The sequence below is a fragment of the Apis laboriosa genome, unplaced genomic scaffold, assembly GCF_014066325.1.
Source record: "Apis laboriosa isolate Shangri-la unplaced genomic scaffold, ASM1406632v1 scaffold11_cov152, whole genome shotgun sequence".
NCBI classification, from domain to species: Eukaryota; Metazoa; Arthropoda; class Insecta; order Hymenoptera; family Apidae; genus Apis; species Apis laboriosa.
This window is the reverse complement of record NW_025221020.1, coordinates 3,906,885-3,925,442: the sequence shown is the minus strand read 5'-3', so window position 1 is coordinate 3,925,442 and position 18,558 is coordinate 3,906,885. Positions and strand designations below refer to the sequence as shown.

The following is an 18,558-nucleotide window of genomic DNA, read 5'->3' as shown; positions in this document are numbered from 1 at the left end:
TGGGTTGACGAGTGGGTTACATAGAGTTATGAGAACGAACGGCTAGATATACTTCTAACTTTGATTTCTTGCTTTTAAATCGATACTCTGGATCAACTTTCATTCGTAATCTCTTCGAACTCTTTTATATTTCCGAAATCTCTCGTCTAAATTATAAAAAAAAACTATACGCGATATGCAATATTTCGATCCTCTACACGTATATTAATTCATGGCTAGGGAAGCTCGCTTCTCCGGATAATAGCGATTACCAAACCAAATTAACGAGCGAGCGTCGATTTCTCGCTGCAAAATTATCTCCTGTCCAACTTAACAATTAACCATTAGCAAGTTTCGACGAGTATCTTTCCTCGAGCGTTACGCTTCTATCCCTGTTTTTTTTTTTACGAGATCGATGTTTAACCAAGCGAGGATATATCACGAGGCTGCGTCAAAGGATCCATCAAAAGTGAGGCGCACGGTTATTTGCCTTCGAAGAGCGCGGTCCCGCCGGTATTTCGAGAATCGTTTCGCCGGTTGATACGCGAATGAATGGGCCGCGTCGTCGCCTTTTAAGGCGCGCGCTCTCTCTCTCTCTCTCTCTTTCTCTCGTTTATATAGAGAGGGAAAAAGGAAAACGTCGACGTTCGTCGAATTAGCCGACTTTCGTCCCTTTGTGTCCCTCGATTCGAGGAAACGTCTTTGAAGGCGAGACGACGTTTCGTTATCGGTATCTCGGGGAAACGACAAACACCGTGTAATTCTAGAAAGACGAAAATGGCGAGAAATATCAGAGTAATTTGAATATCGGTGGCAAGGCTTCTCATCTCCTTTTTTTTATTGACTCGCGAGGTTGCCCGTGAATAATGAGCTCCGTCGATCGATGGAATATTCATCGTGTTTCGTCTATCTTTAAACCGCCGCGTCCGCGATGAATTTCAATGTTATTTACGCCGACGTCCGATCTACTCTTTGTCCAATATAATCCACAATATAGCAGAAACGTCTAAAACGTCTAATTCTTGTCGCGAGTTTTTCCGATCGGTCGAGAAACACGTCGTTATCTTTATCTTCATCGATCGATCAACGTTGGAAGAATACGCTGGTCGCAACTCGATGTGCAAGGAAATAAAATCGATATGGAAACGATCCCCTTCTCGATCGAAATTTGAACCTTCTCACCGAGCAGAGCACGTTTCCTTCCATTTCCATTAAATAAAACCACGATGATTAGAAATTAATTGTAACTAGAAACGAGGCGGAAAAAAAAAAAAAAAAGAGGAATAATTACCTCTTCGTTTCGAGCGCGTGTAGTTTCTACAATGGCGTCTGGAAAAGAAGTAGTAAACAATCGTAATCTATTTAAAGAAACCGGGTGATTACACAACGGCTCGACTCGCGATTGTTCATATCTTGGAACGTTGCATAGGAGATACGATGCAAACTATCGTGTATATCCCACTCCCTCGGAACACTGTCTGTCGAAGGTGCACCGCTGTCGAGCCAACAACTGTCCGTCGTCGAATCAGACCGACACCGCCGAGAGTGGGAGAGGCTCGAAGAAGGAGCAAGAAAGAAACTTGCGAGCGAGGAGGGACCTGTGGCTTCTCGAGCACAAGTCAGTCACACGGTCGAGCACGCGGACCACGGGGACGTGGCCTGTTCGTTAACGCGATCGAGAATCCTTCGTTCGATAAAATTCCCCTTTCGCTCTCGCCCTTTATCGCCTCGAATCGAAGTGCAGTGTACTCACGCGTTCCGTGTGCAAACTGCCAGTCGTCGAAAACTTGCTCGCTGCTTCACGTGGCTGCTCGAGCGTGGCGTGTTATATACGCGTGTGAAGAAAGAAAGGAAGGAAGGAAGGAAGGAAGGATCGGCGAAAAGGGAAGGAGAAGTCTCGCGTGCTCGCCGATGTTTTCCCGGCGGGAAGCGGGAATTTGTAAATCGGCCGAGGAGAAAGCGATCCCTACTTTGGAGGAGGATGGTTTTCCGAGGGGAGAACGGAGCAGCGTGGCGTGGACAGGCGGATCGATAGCGCGCGCTTTGGACCTCTCCTTCTCGTGCAACGCGTATCCCAAGCTACGCCCGCACGCGACCTTTGGCGCGAGCCATCACCCCGCTCAACACCCGATTAAATTTACATGGTGACGCAACTGCAGCCGTTGCCTATCTACGATGTGGCCTGCGAAGAAGCCAGTTACGAGCTCTGTTACGCGACGATCGCGGTGCCGTTTCGCGATTCTCCTGCCGTTCTATTGACCGTCCCGCGCGCCTCGCGTCTCGTATTTCGCCCCGCGTGTTCACGTCCATTCTCGTTCCGGTCGAGCGGAGAATCGTCGTGAGAGGATTGGAAGGAGGGAGTGTGTGATATTTTTCTCGCGGAGATCGAGTCGCTTCGCTTCGACGAAGCGCGCTTCGGCATCTCCGTTGAAACTCCGTGACCGGAGGGAGGGGGGGGGGGAGAAGAAGCGTGCGAATGGAATAGGGGGATCTTTCTTTCCTGAAATTAGTGGTAATCAGTGGGAAAGGGGATGCCGCGATGTCGACGATAAGGAGGAAACTCGGATGATATGGGAGGTGGCAACATGAACAGAGACATTCCGAGCAGCACCCTCGCGACTCTCAGGGGGATCCTAGTGAGCTCGCTGTCGAGAGAGAACCTGGGACCTCACGATCTTTCTATGCAGGAGAATGGCAGGCATCGACCGTACAGGAAGGTGCACTTTCGCGAAGGTACATCCGCTAGTCGATGATCATTTAAATATAAACGGAGGAAGTGGCGCGCCCATCGTTGCCACGGTCTCTCTCTCTGCCTGTCTATCTCTGTCTCTCGTTGCAACGTTGTTGCACGATTATCGAACGCTTCTGGGGTGGGATTGTGGAGCGATTCGTTCGAGATTAGTGGCATCCAAGATAGGAATCGTGGATATTCTGGGATCCTCGAGGATCTTCTCTATTTGCTCTGATTTGATCTAGAACATTGGCGAGTTTACGACTCTATCCATCTATTAATTGCAACCAATGTTTCGGACTGAGAGTTTCCCTTACGCCTGTGTGCCATTAGTTGGACGAGAGAGGGAGAGAGGGAGAGAGGGAGAGAGAGAGAGAGAGAGAGAGAGAAAAGGACATCGAAGCAACGAGCTCTGGAGAGAAAGTAGAGAAAATTCCTCGGCGTTTCGATCGTTCGACAGTGAAAATGGAAAGGAAATAGAACGTGCTCGACAAACTTTTACGAGTCGTCTTTGTTTCGCCTAATTTCCGCGATCTTCTCGAAACATCTTCGAACGCTCGTCGACTCGCGCCGCGTCATCGTCGAGTCTTCGAGATTGGTCATCGTCGAATTCGTTATTCCATTCACGACCTTAGCACCACGTCGTCCTTATGAATCGATCATGCCTATCGAACTTTCTAACAGACGTTGAGAAACACGGACGCGGAGTCGAGGTGTGGTTGCGTCATTCCATCTTTTCTCGTTTCGAGAGAGGGAGCGGACACGAGTCGCAAATATTCGAACCTAGTCCGATTCCCTTCGTCGATTCCCCGTTTCGAGACGAGCTTCGCATTTTTTTCTTCGCGGAAGAGACGAACGTACACGCCATCGAGTCCGGATTGGATCGAGATATTTCTTTGAGCGTTTTTTGCAAGATCGAATTTACTACGAAGAATACTCTAATTGATGGATCTTTTTCATCGCGGTGACGACAGCGACGAGAAATTTCGTAATTTGTCTCTTCCCTCCCGACGATTCGACGAAAGGACGCGTTAATTCGTGACGAGCCGGCTCGCTGGACTTCCCTCGTTAAACTGCGAACGAAAGGTTTCCCTAACTTTGGCGTAGAGACGTCGCTTCCTTTCCACGTAAGATTCCACGTAATTGCAGCGCGCGACCACCGCCTCGCGGGAGAACTCGTCGTGACTAATAGATCTGCTGATGTCACGCGCTAAAAACTACGTCTCCGCGCTCGATAAACGACCGACGATTCATTCTCCTCTTCGTCCTCCCCGTTCCTCTCTTTCTCTCTGTGTCCTTCTTCCACTATCGACCGCTAGTTTCGATTCGTTCGAAACAGAAGTGACAACGTTTTCCATCTATCCTCCTTTCCCTAAAGTTCTCTCCGCGCGAAACTTTCGATTGCTTCGCTTCTTCGCCTATCCGGATTCGCGGTTATTTCACTTCCTTTATCGGTGGATCGAATTCGATTACACCTGGCTATTGGAAATCTCTATTTTTCTTCCTTTTGAAAAAGTTTTTATCGAGTTTCCGCGCGAGGGAAAAGGTCGCCTCTGTCGACCGATTTCGATTACCGTTCTTTTGGAAAATCGAGGGTGAGGGGAGGCGTAAAAATATCATTGCGAACGATACGTCGTATGATGCGTATGACCAATCGAACGGCGCGACATTTCCCTTTTTTCCTTTTTTCCCTCTCCCTTTTTCAAAGGTTGATTGAAATTATTACTTCCCATTATCGTTTTATCACGTTTTATAGAAACACGGAAACATTGTTTCGTTCTGGTTCGGGGTCACCGTACCAACCGGAACGATCGTAGGAAATGAAAAGTTGGAAGGGGGTGTAAAACGGATTAAAATGGGGAGAGGCGGAGAGGGGGAGAGATCGCGGGGATGAATCGGTTGGACGATGGGATTGCGTAAATCGGAAGCGATGGGATTATTAATCGTGGCGCGCGTTGATTTACCTGATAATTAACAATTATCATCGAGCGATGTAATCAGAATTCGAGAACTGTTCTTTCTATCGTCGCCTCCATTTATCGATACGTCGCGTCGTTTCTTCTTCTTCTTTTTCTTCTTCTTCTATTCTCGTGGAATAATTATAGATAAAATTTTCTATTCCTTTTTTTTTTCCTTTTCTTTTTCTCGTTCCTTTCTCTCTTTCTCTTTTTTTTACATTTCTGCCATTATTCGAACGCGATAAACGAGCGGAGGCTTTCTGAAACGGAATTTACGATCGTTTTACGCAGCATACGTGCACTCGGAATCGCAATAAAACACGTTGCACGCGTGCGCGCGTTCCGCTACGCTAAATCTCGAGGCACGTTTTAATAATAATCGACATCCACGTTTCTTTTCTGTTGCAGGTGAGTATCTGATCGTAAAGAGAAGAGGGTATGTACGCGAGCCAGTGATTGTTCTCGTGCGGTACGTATAGAAAGGAAATTCCTAGCAGAAACTCGATCGAGGAGGATAGAAGCGAGCCGTGGTAAATGAATTCGTTGCATTCGGTCATCGCGCGTCATCGCGCTTAATATTAAACAGTGGCGGGAAATCGAGCTAATTACGAAACTTTGCGCACTCTGGGAAATTGGAAACGAATGCATCGTTTCTATCGTGTCTCCCTTTTTCTTGAAATTCGATCGCCGCCAACACTCAAATTTCGTACGATGCTACGATAATTATAAATTTTACTCGAAACAACAGGTAAGAGAATGCAGATCGAAATTCGAGTTTTTTTTTTTTTTAAATTCTTATTTTTCGAGAGAAAACGAAGTTGAAATTGTACATTTCGGTTTTTCAAATTAATCAACGCGTCGAAAAATAAGTTGAGTAAGTCACTCTAGATAAGTCGTATCCTCAAAGAGAGATATCATTTTCTAATCCATTAAATTGGAATTCGAATTGCAATACAATTTTTCCAAGCCATCGATCAACAACGATGCTCGAGATTCAGTTTTAAAGGTATCGGGTATCGTCGTTGTTGTGCTGGCATCTGTTATACGATATCTGCGTCGAATGAAAAATATTTTCCAGCAGGCCGTCTCGTTTTTAACGATGATTCGGCGATGCTTCGATTAGGGAATATACGTGACGAGGGAGGAATGGTAAGTTCGTCGAGCTGTACTTGGACACCCCTTCTCCCTTCCCCTTCTCTCTCCCCCCTTCGAGTAATAACGTGTTCGTGCGAAATTGCGGCGCATCCTGCATTCTCGTTATATTTCATATGCACTTTGTCAAGCGCGCGAAGCCTCGAGAGGATGGGACGAGAGGATCTCGCGGGCGTGAAGGAGAGGCCCGCCCCTCCTCCTTGTGACACTTTATCCCAAGCCCTGCACGGGGCAAAAGGGAACGGGCCGTGACGAGCAATTAATTTCGTGCTCGTTCGAACATTTGACGCCTTGAAAATTTCCTTCCTTCCTCTCTTCCCTCTTCCTTCCGTTCTTCTTTCCCTCAACTAATTTCGCGATTCTTTCGATTATCAACCAACGTCTATCTCGTTCCTTATCGTTCTCTTTAAAGTAAAGTAAAAAAATTCTTCGATAAACGAACGAAAAATACACTGTCGAAGCGTATAACTCGCTAGTAGAAGAAATCGCGAATCCAGCGAAAATAACCGCGAATTTCGTTTAATTTGCGATAAGAGCGCGCCGATAAGGCTAGTTCACCGACTCATCGGTCATAAGTGGTGGGGGTGGGGGAGGAGTAATGCTTGCCTCATATTTTATCCGCCGCAATTTATGACGTCCGCCGTGGTAAATAATCGCGCGAGATTAAGATACCTTATCGCTGACTCAGCATTCTTCTCTATACTCGGCGAATTCGTTGTATCGAGCCAATTTTTCCAATACGACCTTATTGTACATTTTTTTCTTTCTTTCTTTTTTTTTTTTTTTTTTTTCCCCCGACCAATCCGCTCTTGGAGAGGATCTTGCCAATACAGTTAAGCGATCTGTCGAAACGTAGTAACGGGCGTCGTCGTATTAATATCATTTGTTGGAAACTGTTCTTCGTAGAGCCATGGGGGCCGAACCCCCATAGAAATTTTGATCGATCGGATAGGATAGAAAGTATCGTTCGATTGACACCGATGGATGTTACGATTGGCAGGGTGATTGACGCCTATCCGCTATAGATGAGTTGCTCTATCTTTGCCGGCGCAAAATCTGGTGGCTCTAACGATGATTCATCGTGGAAAATTCCATCGTTTTGAGCCGCGCGATTAACGCGTCCCACTTTTTTTTTCTTTTTTTCTTTTCTTTTTTCTTTCTTTCTTTCTTCTTTTTTTTAACATCGCACGCTCTCTGCAATTTTATTCTCCAACTTTCGCGACGTTCCTATTTCATCGACCGCTCTTCGTTGGGCAATTCCATCGATGGAATTCTATCAGCGATGGATCTTCTCAACGATTCTATGATTCTATCTTCGCTTCGATCGAGAAGAAGACGATCCCTGGCTCGCCTTTTACGGCTGGATTCAACGGCGAAAGTAAGTAAATAAGTAATTTCTTTGGTCGGAAATTTATCAGGAATCTAAGATGGATGAATTATTCATCGGCTTCCTAGATTGCGTCCACCACTCGTGAGACGGTTTCTCACGCATCATATTACACGGAATAGAACCGTGCACTTCCATCGACGTATAACGTATATATATATATATATATATATATCTCCTCCCTCATAAACTGCAATTTCAGCGTCCTCCCTTTCCCCGTCATTAACGTCTCTTGCGCTGCTCATCCGAGATTGGACGCCAGTCTCTTGGACTTGCGAAGATTTCAGAAATAGTTTATCGATTCCAATTGGTGAACGCGAAACTCGATAACTAGGCTACTCGAATCGCACGCGACGAATTACTCTCCTCTATTGATAACTCTTATCGAATCGAGCCCTCATTCGTGCCTATCTCCACGATAAGGTCACGGATCATTTGTTCCGTTCATCGAGCCTCATTCAATCCGATTCAGCCGCGTCTCTCCTATCGAATCCACTGATTTCTCGAGCGGGACGATTCCGGCTATCGTTTCGCCGCCATTATTCTTATCTAGCGGGGAGTAGCTTGAAGCCGCGAGTAGCAGGCCGCGAAATCCGACAGCGTCCCGCGTCGAAATGTGTACGTGCGCGTGCAAGTTCATCTCGGTGAATGAGGGATTGATGGGTTCGTTTGCGAATCTTAATCCGGCCATTGTTGCCGCCGCGGCTGGAATTGGTGAATCGTAAACGGGGACGGAATATCTCGCGAGACCTTGCACGGCACGAATCGAAATCCGCGGCATAAACGGATCAAGAAGATTATCCCGGATCGTCGTCGCCCCTTTCATCCTTCGTCAAATCTGACCTGTAGTGTCTTTCTCCTTTTCGTAAACTCCTCCCCCCGATTTCTCGTCGAGAGAGAGGAATCTAGTTAGTTTGTTGCCTGCCTTTTTCCCCCCGCTCTCGATCGTTGAACCGGGACCTAAGGTGTCTCGGTGAAAGTTGTTTGTCGATAGAGACGAGGAGGGAGAGAGGGAGGGATGGTTTGGTCTCTTCTTAGAAGCAATTTCGGGAACGATCTCCGCCCCCGTGGTGGTCGTGGTAATCGAAAAGTTTCGGTTCTACGAGATTGCTCGTCGCTGCTACTTAGCGACCTACATACACCAGCGTCGCCGCTGCTATTTCGTTGAGCCGAGGTGTTCCGCTTTTCAGGCGAGGCGCAAGTGAAATTCTTTGCTTCGCGTATTGGGAATATCCCTCAGTGTGTGTCCATTTTTTGGTTTTCCAGGACGATGGTTTAATTTCGACGACGAGAATTCACGCTGCCGCGAATTTCACGGGGAGGACGAGGCGGGGAATTCGAATGGAAGTCGGCCGAGAAAACTTGCCGATTCATCTTTGTGTTTGGCAAACTTTACCACCTCCGGAACAAAGGCGCCACTCCCTAGGAATAAGAAAAGTAATCACGGCCTTCTAACCAGTCCGCGAAACTTTTCCTCCCGATGCGAGGAGAATCGATAGCCGAATTTTTTTCTGCTCCTGCCCCCCCTCCGAATATAAAAACATGCCCGTTTCGCTCTTTTGTTCCTTTCAAAATGCGCAGAATCGATGCATCCTCCTTTCGCCGTTAATCCAACGAGTGTTTACCTTCGATTCGAACGCGTATTCGATCGTTAAATTTTCGAGACGAGAATTTCTCTGCCCCGGGAAAAAAGAAAAGAAAAGAAAAGAAAAGAAAAGAAAAGAAAAAGAGAGCGAGCAAGCCAAGTCTCGAAGTCTTGAAGACAGGCCAAATTCTGGAGCGTGCCGTCCGCGGCTTGTTCGCGACCGTGTTTTAATATCATTGGGGAAAAAAACACTCGGTTGGGGGATGTTGGAGGGTAATAAAATTTTTCGGCGGAGTTCGTGCCCCTTTTTTCCGATTCGCCGCATGTAGCTTCGGTATTCCGTTGGTACGGTTCCAAGTGGGCACCGTTAAAAAAACTCGTCCGACGACCGCTAGATTTAGACGACGTTCCAACGTCGACCTCCTCCTCCTCCTCCTCCTCCTCTTCTTCTTCTTACTCCCGACTCCTGTCTTCGCTCGAGTAAGATGTACTGTTCTGGCCACGGTTCCGAGTTATCAAAGCGTAGAAACCGGAACTAATTCCCTCGAAATTACCGTAGTGGAGGTCCATCAGGAGTATATCGTTTCACCGATGAAAGCCTCTCGTTTCTTCTCCAACCGAGAAGATTCTTCCATCCTCTGTGATCGAACCGGAAGGGAAAAAATCGATCTCTCTTTTTTGCATGCGTTCTCTTCGCCGTTCTCTCCGAATCGAATAATTTAGTAAATGCTTCGTTAAATTCTAATCGTCGATTAACGCGCCTTATACACGCCTTTGACTCTAGATCATTCGATGGAATGAGCTCGAGATAATCTGGAAACCGGGACGGGAAGCGATTATATCGAGGCTCGTTATTAACCGATTATTAACCATTAGGCAAGGTATAAAAATGTGGGAAGCGGAATCGCGACAACCGAGTTTCCTCTTTCCTTTAATTTCATCTTCCCCCCCCCCCCCCTCCCCCCTCGATTCGCCTAGAGAACTCCGTTTCCGTGTACGCCGTGTAATTCATGGTCTCGTCGCGATATCATCGTTTGCCGAGAGGGAAAATTCCGGATGGGTTTTAATTAATCGGCGGAAATCGGAGAGAAAGGGAGGATGCGGGAGGATGATGAAAAGGAAGACGTTCGGACGAAGAAGCAATTATCGCTGTGTTGGGTTATATCGAAGCGTGACATCGGCGCGCATCGCTCTCCTCCTTGGCTCGGAAATCCCCTACGTATCGGAACAAGTGGGAGAAGGGAGAAAAGATCGTCGAGCTCTCGTTCGATAACTCTCGATAACTCGCGGTCCGCACAGAAACGTCGTCCGCGCGGGGAACAAAGAAGCTGCGACGTCGACATTATCTCGATCGAATAAAAATGGCCGAGTCCTTCGATACACTTGACATAAATCTCGCCAACGATAAAGCGGGGGCTGCGGTAACGAGCAATACGTACGATCGTTAATGCCAGCAACCGCGATGGAAAACGACTCTCCTCTTCTCTGTCTCTCTCTCTCTCTCTCTCTCTCTCTCTCCCTTCCGCCCTCGGCCATTTTGCGAAACCATTTTTTTCCACCCTCTTCTCCTTCGATCGAAACGAAACGATAGATCCCAACCGATGTATCTGCCCGTTCTGGGAAAGGAGAAAAAAAAAGAGGGGTTTTAAAGAGGAGGAGGGACGATCTTAAGGAGGAGGAGGAGGAGGAGGAGAGGGACGCGAAAATCGCACGTTTCCTTCCAAAACGGAGGGAAACATTTTATAGCAGACGAGGCACGGTTCGAATCTTTGGATTTTTCATCGGAACCGCTTTAAATCTAAATTTCGAGAACCCCTCGAGGGTTAGTGGACGGATGTGTGGAGGGAGAGAGGAGTTCGGGGAAAGGAATAAATTACGAAGCGAGAGTCCAGTCCGGTAATTTTGACCTGGAACCGTTCTAACTCTCCCTCCTGTACGAATGAAAAGTTCTCTTTTCGCGTATATGGAGGAGGATCGATAATCGATGATCTTTTCCTGCTCGTGCACGACTCCACGTCCCTCTTCTTGGAAAGATTTTGACCCCGGCAATATCTGCGGAATATGATCGCAAGCCTTCGACTTGGAGACGGATCCGATAGCGAATCGAACGGTGCTTTTACCTAAAATTCGTTTATCGTGTTCATAGGGTGCATTGGTGCGCGTTTCTACGGCGAACGGGATACGTAGCTCCGTCAATTTCATCGGTGCGCTTCACGGATTTGCAAAACGTCCCCGCTGATACCACGTTCAAAAATCTTTTTTAAACTAGAGACAGACGAGTTTTTTTCCCTCCTTGAAAAGGCGGCTTTTCGCTGCCCATTTTCCATTGTTCGATTATATTTAATTAAATGTTACGAATATATTTTATTATTGGTTATATTCTCTTATCAAGGAAGGATCGATCTTTTTTGTATTTTTGCTTCATTTCCTTTTTCCTTTCTTTTCAAACTCGCGAAAAGTATTCACGGATCATATCTACGTATTTCTTTTGATAGTAATAGTCATCTTACGATTCTTCACGGAGAAAAAGGCGATCGTCCATCCTGGACGAAACGCCGAGTCACTAACGACGTTTTCTCTTCTCGCGTCTTTTCTTTTCGGTGAAATCCCAGCCGGTGTGGGAATTGTGTGCTCAGGGCAACGAATCTCCCGTTTATTTTACCTAGACCCGTCACGTATCGGGCGGTTTCAATTTTCTCTTTTTTTTTTCTCCTTTTTCCCCACCATAGGCGCGACGAGGGGGAGAAAAACGCGGCTCATCTTCGAAATATCATTCTGGCCGGTGTCCAAGAGCCGCGTCCATTCCGAGGGCGCATTTCTTCGGTGTAATCGGAGCGCCCTCGACGATAAATCGGATTCGAATCGGGCCAATAGGCCTGTGGAAATAATGGAGGGCCAAGTCGTGCGTGCGAGGCGACGTTGGGACAAAAAGAATCGTGGATTTCGATTTAGCCTATATTCCCCCGTCCCTGCCATTGTTGCTAACCGGAGGCTGGCCGTATCGATAAAAGTTCTCGTCGCGCGTCGTATTTGTCGTCCCGGAGAAAAGAGAATTTCCCATCCAGGTTTATGAAAGGGGATCGATTTCAGTGGCTTTAAATGGAAAGTACGCAGCTATGTGTCTCGTCAAAGTCGGACCTGAAACCCGGCCCTCTGTCGAGAAAGAAAGAACGAACGTTCGATCCAACTCGTCGCACGTGTAAAAGGTATCGTTGAAAGTCCACCAAGCACCTCTGCATCTCTCATCTGCTAATGTTGGAAAGATTCGTCGACAGGATCGTTACGCCTAAAAACGCGATGATAATGAATTTAACGATAACTAGTGGGTTGAAAACGAAAGAATCGTTACTACAGGCGCGAATATATACTTATCGATATTCCAGTTTCCTTTTTCGTTCTTGGTGCTTGGAACGAGGACGACTCGTATCTTTGCTTCTTCGGCGCGAAGAAATCGGCGCGAAATTCGAGGATATCGAGGATATCGAGGCATATAAGTATGGAGAAAATATCTATAGAAAGATAGCGGTCGTTTTAGGCGCGTAAACTTTAATTAGGGGGATTAGAGGAGGCAGCATTTGGAAGGAAATGGAAGGAAATCGATGGTTGGGAAGTGTGCGTTCAGATTTTTCGTTATTGTTGTACAGGTATTAAATCAGATTGTATTCCGGGATGAGACTCGAGGAATTCGATCGTTGGAGGATCAAGAGGATCGAAGAAAATGCTTTTCCGATTCGCAAACAAAGACGATGATCCCGATGGAAAGCGAAAATCCGCTACAGAGAAATCGTCGTTGGAAAGGAAAACGCGATTAACTATCGCTATTCTATTTCTCCATTTTTCCAAGATCGCGTCTCTCTTTGCCCCGATATCGTCGAGGAGGCGAAATTAATCCCCGGTAATTAACCTCGTGCGATTGTTTGCCTCGAGTAAAGACTGGTTCACGCCTCGAGCGATGCTTCCACTCGAGCAGATTTCTGACAAGTTTTGCTGCACGAGTTTCGATGCCGACCGTGGAGAAAGACGGGTGGAGAAGTTTGGAAGGATATCGCTCGATACTTGGGAACAATGCCGCAGTATTTCGTGATCATTGTACAACTTTTTTACATGAAACGCTGCCGCGATGGTAAACATATTTGTCTGGAATACTTTCGAGGGAAAAAAGTTTACAAAATCCTAAAATGAATCTCGATTAATCATATGGAGGATCGATAATTTGGATTGAAAATAAAATTCGTTTAGAAAAATATACAAACTTCTTCCATCAAAACTCATCGTTCCTTCGAAGATTAAACGTTCGTATGCAAGAATTTCTCTGAGAGAAAGAGAGAGAGAGAGAAAGAGAGAGGGGGAGGATCAGAAATCCAAAAATCGTGGAGAATAACACGTGCTTCGAAATCTCTTGAATTCCATCCAGGAAAGAAAGAAATCGGTGAATGGGTCGGTCGGGGTGATATTCCCCGAGCGAGTGGCTTCGTCTGGACTCCTATTACTCCAGTTTCTCGAAATGGACGACGACGTCGGGAACCTATCCGGCCAGACACGCCCGGAATTTCGGGAGAGGACCCGTATGCGGATTCCAGTCGTGTCGCTCTCGAGAGCAATGTGGGCGAGCTAGCGAGAGATCGACGAACGTTCGTCCGCGATTTCGCAACGAAGGAAGAAGGAAGAAATCGTACGCCTCCGAATTCGTGGCTCGAGCTCTGCCCTCGTCGCACACGCGTCCTCCTAACGTCGAGCGGAACGATCGATTCGAATTTCCATGTTCTTTCGAACATGGAAAGGTGGAAAGGTGGCTCTCGTGTAGAAATTTTATGTTCTTTGTTCGTTAACCTTCTCGCGTTTGAAATTTACCGATGCCACCGGCCGATAGGCATCCTGCCAGACTTCTATTTGCTCGCCATTACATAATAGTGGTGTATTTGATCGATATTGGGGCACGAACGGGGTGCGATGGTACGAGGGGGAAATTTTGATATTTGGCAATGAGAAACGAACGGCCGTTGTCGAAATGCCGGTGGACAAATTGAAAAATTGCCACGGAATATTTGACCGCGTTATCATCGAATCGGTGCACGCTCGCGTTTCATTATTCCCAAGAGCGGAATACGGACGAGGGAATTCCGCGTGTGCATGTGGAAAAATCGCGAAGACGCTGGATTCACCCGAGAGAGGAAGGGAAAGTAGAAAGAGAAGAAAGAAATCTGTTGCCACTTGCAAGGATGTGGATGTGGATATATGTACTCCGTCTCTTTGTCGCGTAGGATTCGTGGAAAAAGACGATATCTCCCCATACGAATCCGTCAAGGGAGTCGAGGAGAGGATCCTCGAGGGTATTCTACTTTCCTCGTCCTCAAGGTTATCGATCCTCGAGTACTACGGTGAAAGAGGATGAAACGACACCGTCTCTCGCTCCTTTTCGGGGTGAAAGGTTCGCGCGACCCTCCCGAATTCCCGCTTCTCTTTCTCCGCTCTGTTTTCAAGGTCACCCTCTCCCTTCGCTCTCGAAAAGGTGGCTCTTGGCCACACCATCTATAGAAGTCGAGGAAAGTGAGAGGAGGAAGGATCGATCGAGTGACGAGTAGGACGACGCTCGATCGATGATCCTTCGAATCTCGGTTTTGCCCGAAACGAAATTGTACGTTCAAGGTCAGTGGATCGCGAAAACGGGGGAAACGTAATAATAAATCAAACGCGTGTGCAAAACGAAAAAAAGTTTGGAAAATAAGGAATAGGAATGATGAGCCGAGCGAAGGATACGAGGAGGTGGTGCGACACGCAGTGGAAAGTCAGAAAGAAGGAAGAAGAGAAAGAGGAGGAGGAGGAGGAGGAGGAGAAGTTGGAGGGTTGACCATTTCGGGAGTGTCGGCTGATCGATGCAACAGCAGCGCCGCTACGAGGCGTATGGTAGGAGGGAAAGGGCAGAGGGTAAGCCTCCCTTCCACCCTGTGTCGGCCTTCTCTCCGGCATATCCCTCCCTCTCGGACCGTTGCACGCGTACTAACCGAGCGGCGCGCGTTCGGCTTCTCCGCTCCAGCCATCCCCCTCCAACCTTTGCGTCGCTCCTCCACCACCACCGCCGCCAATTTTCAGATAGGGGTTGCTTCGACGCGACGCGACGCGACGCGGACCACCGATGCGCCCTCTCTCGCTCTCCTCCTCCTCCTCTCCGTCCTTTCGCTCCTTTCTCCCTTTCGTGCCTTCCTCTCGCTCTTTCTCCCCCTCGCGCTCCCTCCCTCGCAGCCTCAGTTCTCGCCTGAAGACCGTGCGGTGTACAGGTGATCCGGCTCGTGCGTATTCACCCTCTCCGCGCTCGAGTTTGTTCGCCCGCCGTTGCTCGGGATGACGTGCTGCCGCGTTGCCACGAGGAGGACGCACGCTCTGTCCTGCCGCGTCGTCGACGAGGTGCGCTTCCTTCTTCTGCCGTTTCTTCTTCTTCTTTTTCTTCTTCTTTTTCTTTTTTTTTCTTCTCACCAATTCTCCCCAATTCCAGCTTCTCCTTCGTTTCGGTTTCGGATCGTGCGCCTCGTGCGCTCGTCTTTCCTCCATCGAACTTCGTTCCTCCAGCAACGAAATCATCCTGACAGGTTCCTCGTTTCGACTCTCTCTTCGTAGGAGAAGAATTTTCTACGTGTTGTGTTGTGCTCGTTCTTTCCGTTCCTTCCTCGTTCGACTCGTCCTCGATGGACACCTATCTCCTATCGTTTCTTCCGCGTTCTTCGTGAAAGTGATTCGACGACGAGAAAAACCTTTTTCCTCGTCCTTCCTCCGAACTTCTTCCTTCTTTTTCTTTGATATTTCGAACGAGGAGAGGAGATCCGCTCGAGATTGTGCGCCGTGTGTAATAATTCATCGGAGATGAGTTTTCGATCACGTGGGTGGACGATCTTCGATTCCATCGTATCTCGATAGCCTTCGAGTCGATAGTCTGGAGAATATCTCGTTGCTAACGCGACGGGTTTAGTAGACTTCGCCGTCCCCTTTAATCTCGTTCCTTCGAGAGAAATCCTTTTATCGTTCGCGAGGTAATTAAAAAGCGCATTCGTTGTTCGTACCGCTGAGAACTCGCCCAAAGTTCTCTCTCTCTCTCTCTCTCTTTTTCTCTTTCTTTCTCGTCGATGTTTAATCTACGAAACACGCGACGCATTACGTACGATTCCTCGATCACGTGGTTGCCTCGTTCATCGTTCTTCGCCGTATCGTGGCCAATCGTAGATTCACGAGATTATCGTGATCCTCTTCCGCGCTCTTCTCCCCAATTAATACGTTAAAAGGCGTTTCTTTTCAGGGGCGCGCAATTATAACGTGATTAATATCCTCGCGAATTATATATTCGCGTAACTCGGGACGGAATGATTTATCCTCGCGCGGTAACCACCGGTATTAAGCTGGATTCTCACGGTGCTTCTAAATAATAGGAAGCGTTAAATTGGCTCTCGAGTTTGTGGGATCTAGCGGGATCCGAGTCTTAAGTTCTTTTTCTCGTCTGCGAAACACGCAGTTGCCCCGTCCACGTGTCTTCGAATTGGATTTCCCGGCGAATCTCGTTTCCCGGTTTAGATCCCGTCCTTTTGTACTTTTCGCTCCGCAATATTTTTCCTTTTTTTTTTTTTTTTTAACTGGTAAAACTGGTCGACTGATGGAACGTTGGTTTTCTTTTTCTTTTTCTTTTTCTTTTTTATTTTTTTCGAATCGAAAAGTATCGAGAATCGAGGAGCGAGAAAAAACAATGGGGCTTGGAAGAGATAACCGATGAAACGTCTGGGAAACGGGAATACCGGTTATACGCGTGACACGTCAAAAGAACGGGTAGCATTGTGCTCCATTTCTAAGGCTGACGGAAGCTCGATGATTCGTTCGCCAGCTGGCAAGGCCGGCTGGCCGTCGATGAGCCTGTTTTTAGCCGCGAACACGTGAATTAGCTATCCTCCACCGATCCCCACGCTTTTCACGCTTCTTCCACTCTGTATCGATTTCGCATTCCCTCGGTGTGAACGCTTTCGCTCCACGTTTCGATTCATCCCGAATTCGTCTATTCGACGACGACATCCGAAAAAAAGCAGATATCGAGAAAACGATCGTTTTCTCTATATCGGTCGCAATTCGACAATTGCTCGACAATTCTCGACGCCCTCTTTCTTCGTCCATCTATCTTTTTGGCAACGGTAACTACGGGTCGTGGACGTGAGCCACTAAAATCCACGATCTCTTCAGTCGAACGGCGAAGGTCACCGAACGAACGCATAATACCAGAATTCGAACGATTTCTGGATCGCGTGGTGGTTGCACGTTAACGCCGCAATCCGATCATCGGATTTGCCGCAATTCGGCCCCCGTTCAATGGAATATAAGCGACATTTTTTCGACGGAGAGGCGCGAATCATAATTAATCGAAACCCGATTGGTCGCGCGAACGAACAGAGGGAATCGCGATGAGCGGTTTTCCACGCGACAGAGTTTTCCAAATACCCTTGAACGATCGTTATTGGGGCGGTATATGCGCGGAGAGCAGCACGAGTCGAAAACGAGGATCGGAGGCGCGTGCATTGGAATCGGCAGAGCAGGGATTAAACCGACAATTGTCTCGAGAATTTCGAATGGGGCAAATGGGGCTGCGACAGAAGCAACGGGCATCATCGCGGCTGCATTCGGCAAGCGGACAGTTATCGGGCATTGGATAACGCTTCGATGCCCGTAATACGACGCTGTCCGTGTATCGTCCGCGATTTTATCCTACGATATATGTATATATATATATTTCCATCGGCGCATAATTCTTTCGAATCTCTCCTTCCACTTCGAAATGTCATCTTTCCTTATTTTTATCCTCTCTATCGATATCTTTCTCGGATAAACGGTGCATTTTAAAGTAGTATGGATTTTTTAGCCCAATTGCGCGATAAACTGCGTGAAAGGGAGCTAGTTATCCGGAAGTAAAATTTTTAAAATAATTAAATAGTTAAATTGAACGTCCTTCTCGATATATCTCGACTTTAGGTTCGATCGCATTTCTTTTGCAACAACCAGCACCTCTTTCTTCCAACTGCCAAACATCAAAGCAAGCGTCACGCGTCCAACGGAAGGAACTTCGTGGATGTTCGAGGGATGAAGAGAGAGAGAGAGGGATCGTGTATAATCGTGTCATCTAGATATTCTCGCGAATGGCATCAGAGTTAACAGCGTTAGACTGAACCGCAATGCAAACGAGTCGATGCACTCTGGTGCAGCCCCCGCATGCTTTGTTCCGGGTTCCACGACAACTGCCGAGGTTGTCGAGGCTGTCGTGGCCGAGGGCGGCCAGTAAATTTCCCAACGGCTGGCAACTGGCCAGACATTTTTATTACGGCCTACGCCTCACCGAACGTTTCCTAGTCTTGGCCGCCGCTAACTAACGCCATTTCCCGGACGTGTCGTTTCCCTCTTCGCGCACGCTCGTCCAGTGCTTTATGGAAACGACTCGAAACTTCTCCATCTCTCTTTCTCTCTCTCTCTCTCTCTCTCTCTCTATCCATCCCTCTCTCGTATATATATATATATATATATACACCCTTCTTACAGGGGATTCTCTGGTAAAAGGCGTTTATACGGGGCTTATACGTGCACGAGCGGCTAAGAGGGAGACTCGCGAGCGTGCAAATCAGGCGGAACGTCTACGTGTAAAGTAGACGTTTTATCCAAGACCATCTTCGTGCGCGTTCTTCCTTCGCTGTCTCCCTTCAACCTGGGAACAACCGCTGGGCTTAATTATTTCGAACCACCCCAGCGGATA

General features: G+C 47.6%; 1 protein-coding gene across 19 annotated transcripts in view; it reads left to right on the top strand.

Moving 5' to 3' along the window:
- Positions 1–18,558, top strand: part of LOC122718364 (MAP7 domain-containing protein 1-like) — a 144,831-nt gene that overhangs the window by 80,154 nt on the left and 46,119 nt on the right. The window contains exon 1 of one of the 19 annotated variants that reach the window (XM_043943399.1): positions 1,550–2,712. The exons of 14 other annotated variants lie outside the window; for them this stretch is intronic. In XM_043943399.1, coding sequence (XP_043799334.1) covers positions 2,550–2,712 — 163 coding nt within the window. In that variant the 5' untranslated portion in view covers positions 1,550–2,549. Of the gene's footprint in view, positions 1–1,549; positions 2,713–6,982; positions 7,199–18,558 lie in introns of those variants that run through there. 4 more of the 19 variants (XM_043943421.1, XM_043943443.1, XM_043943485.1 and 1 more) reach the window with 4 other exon arrangements.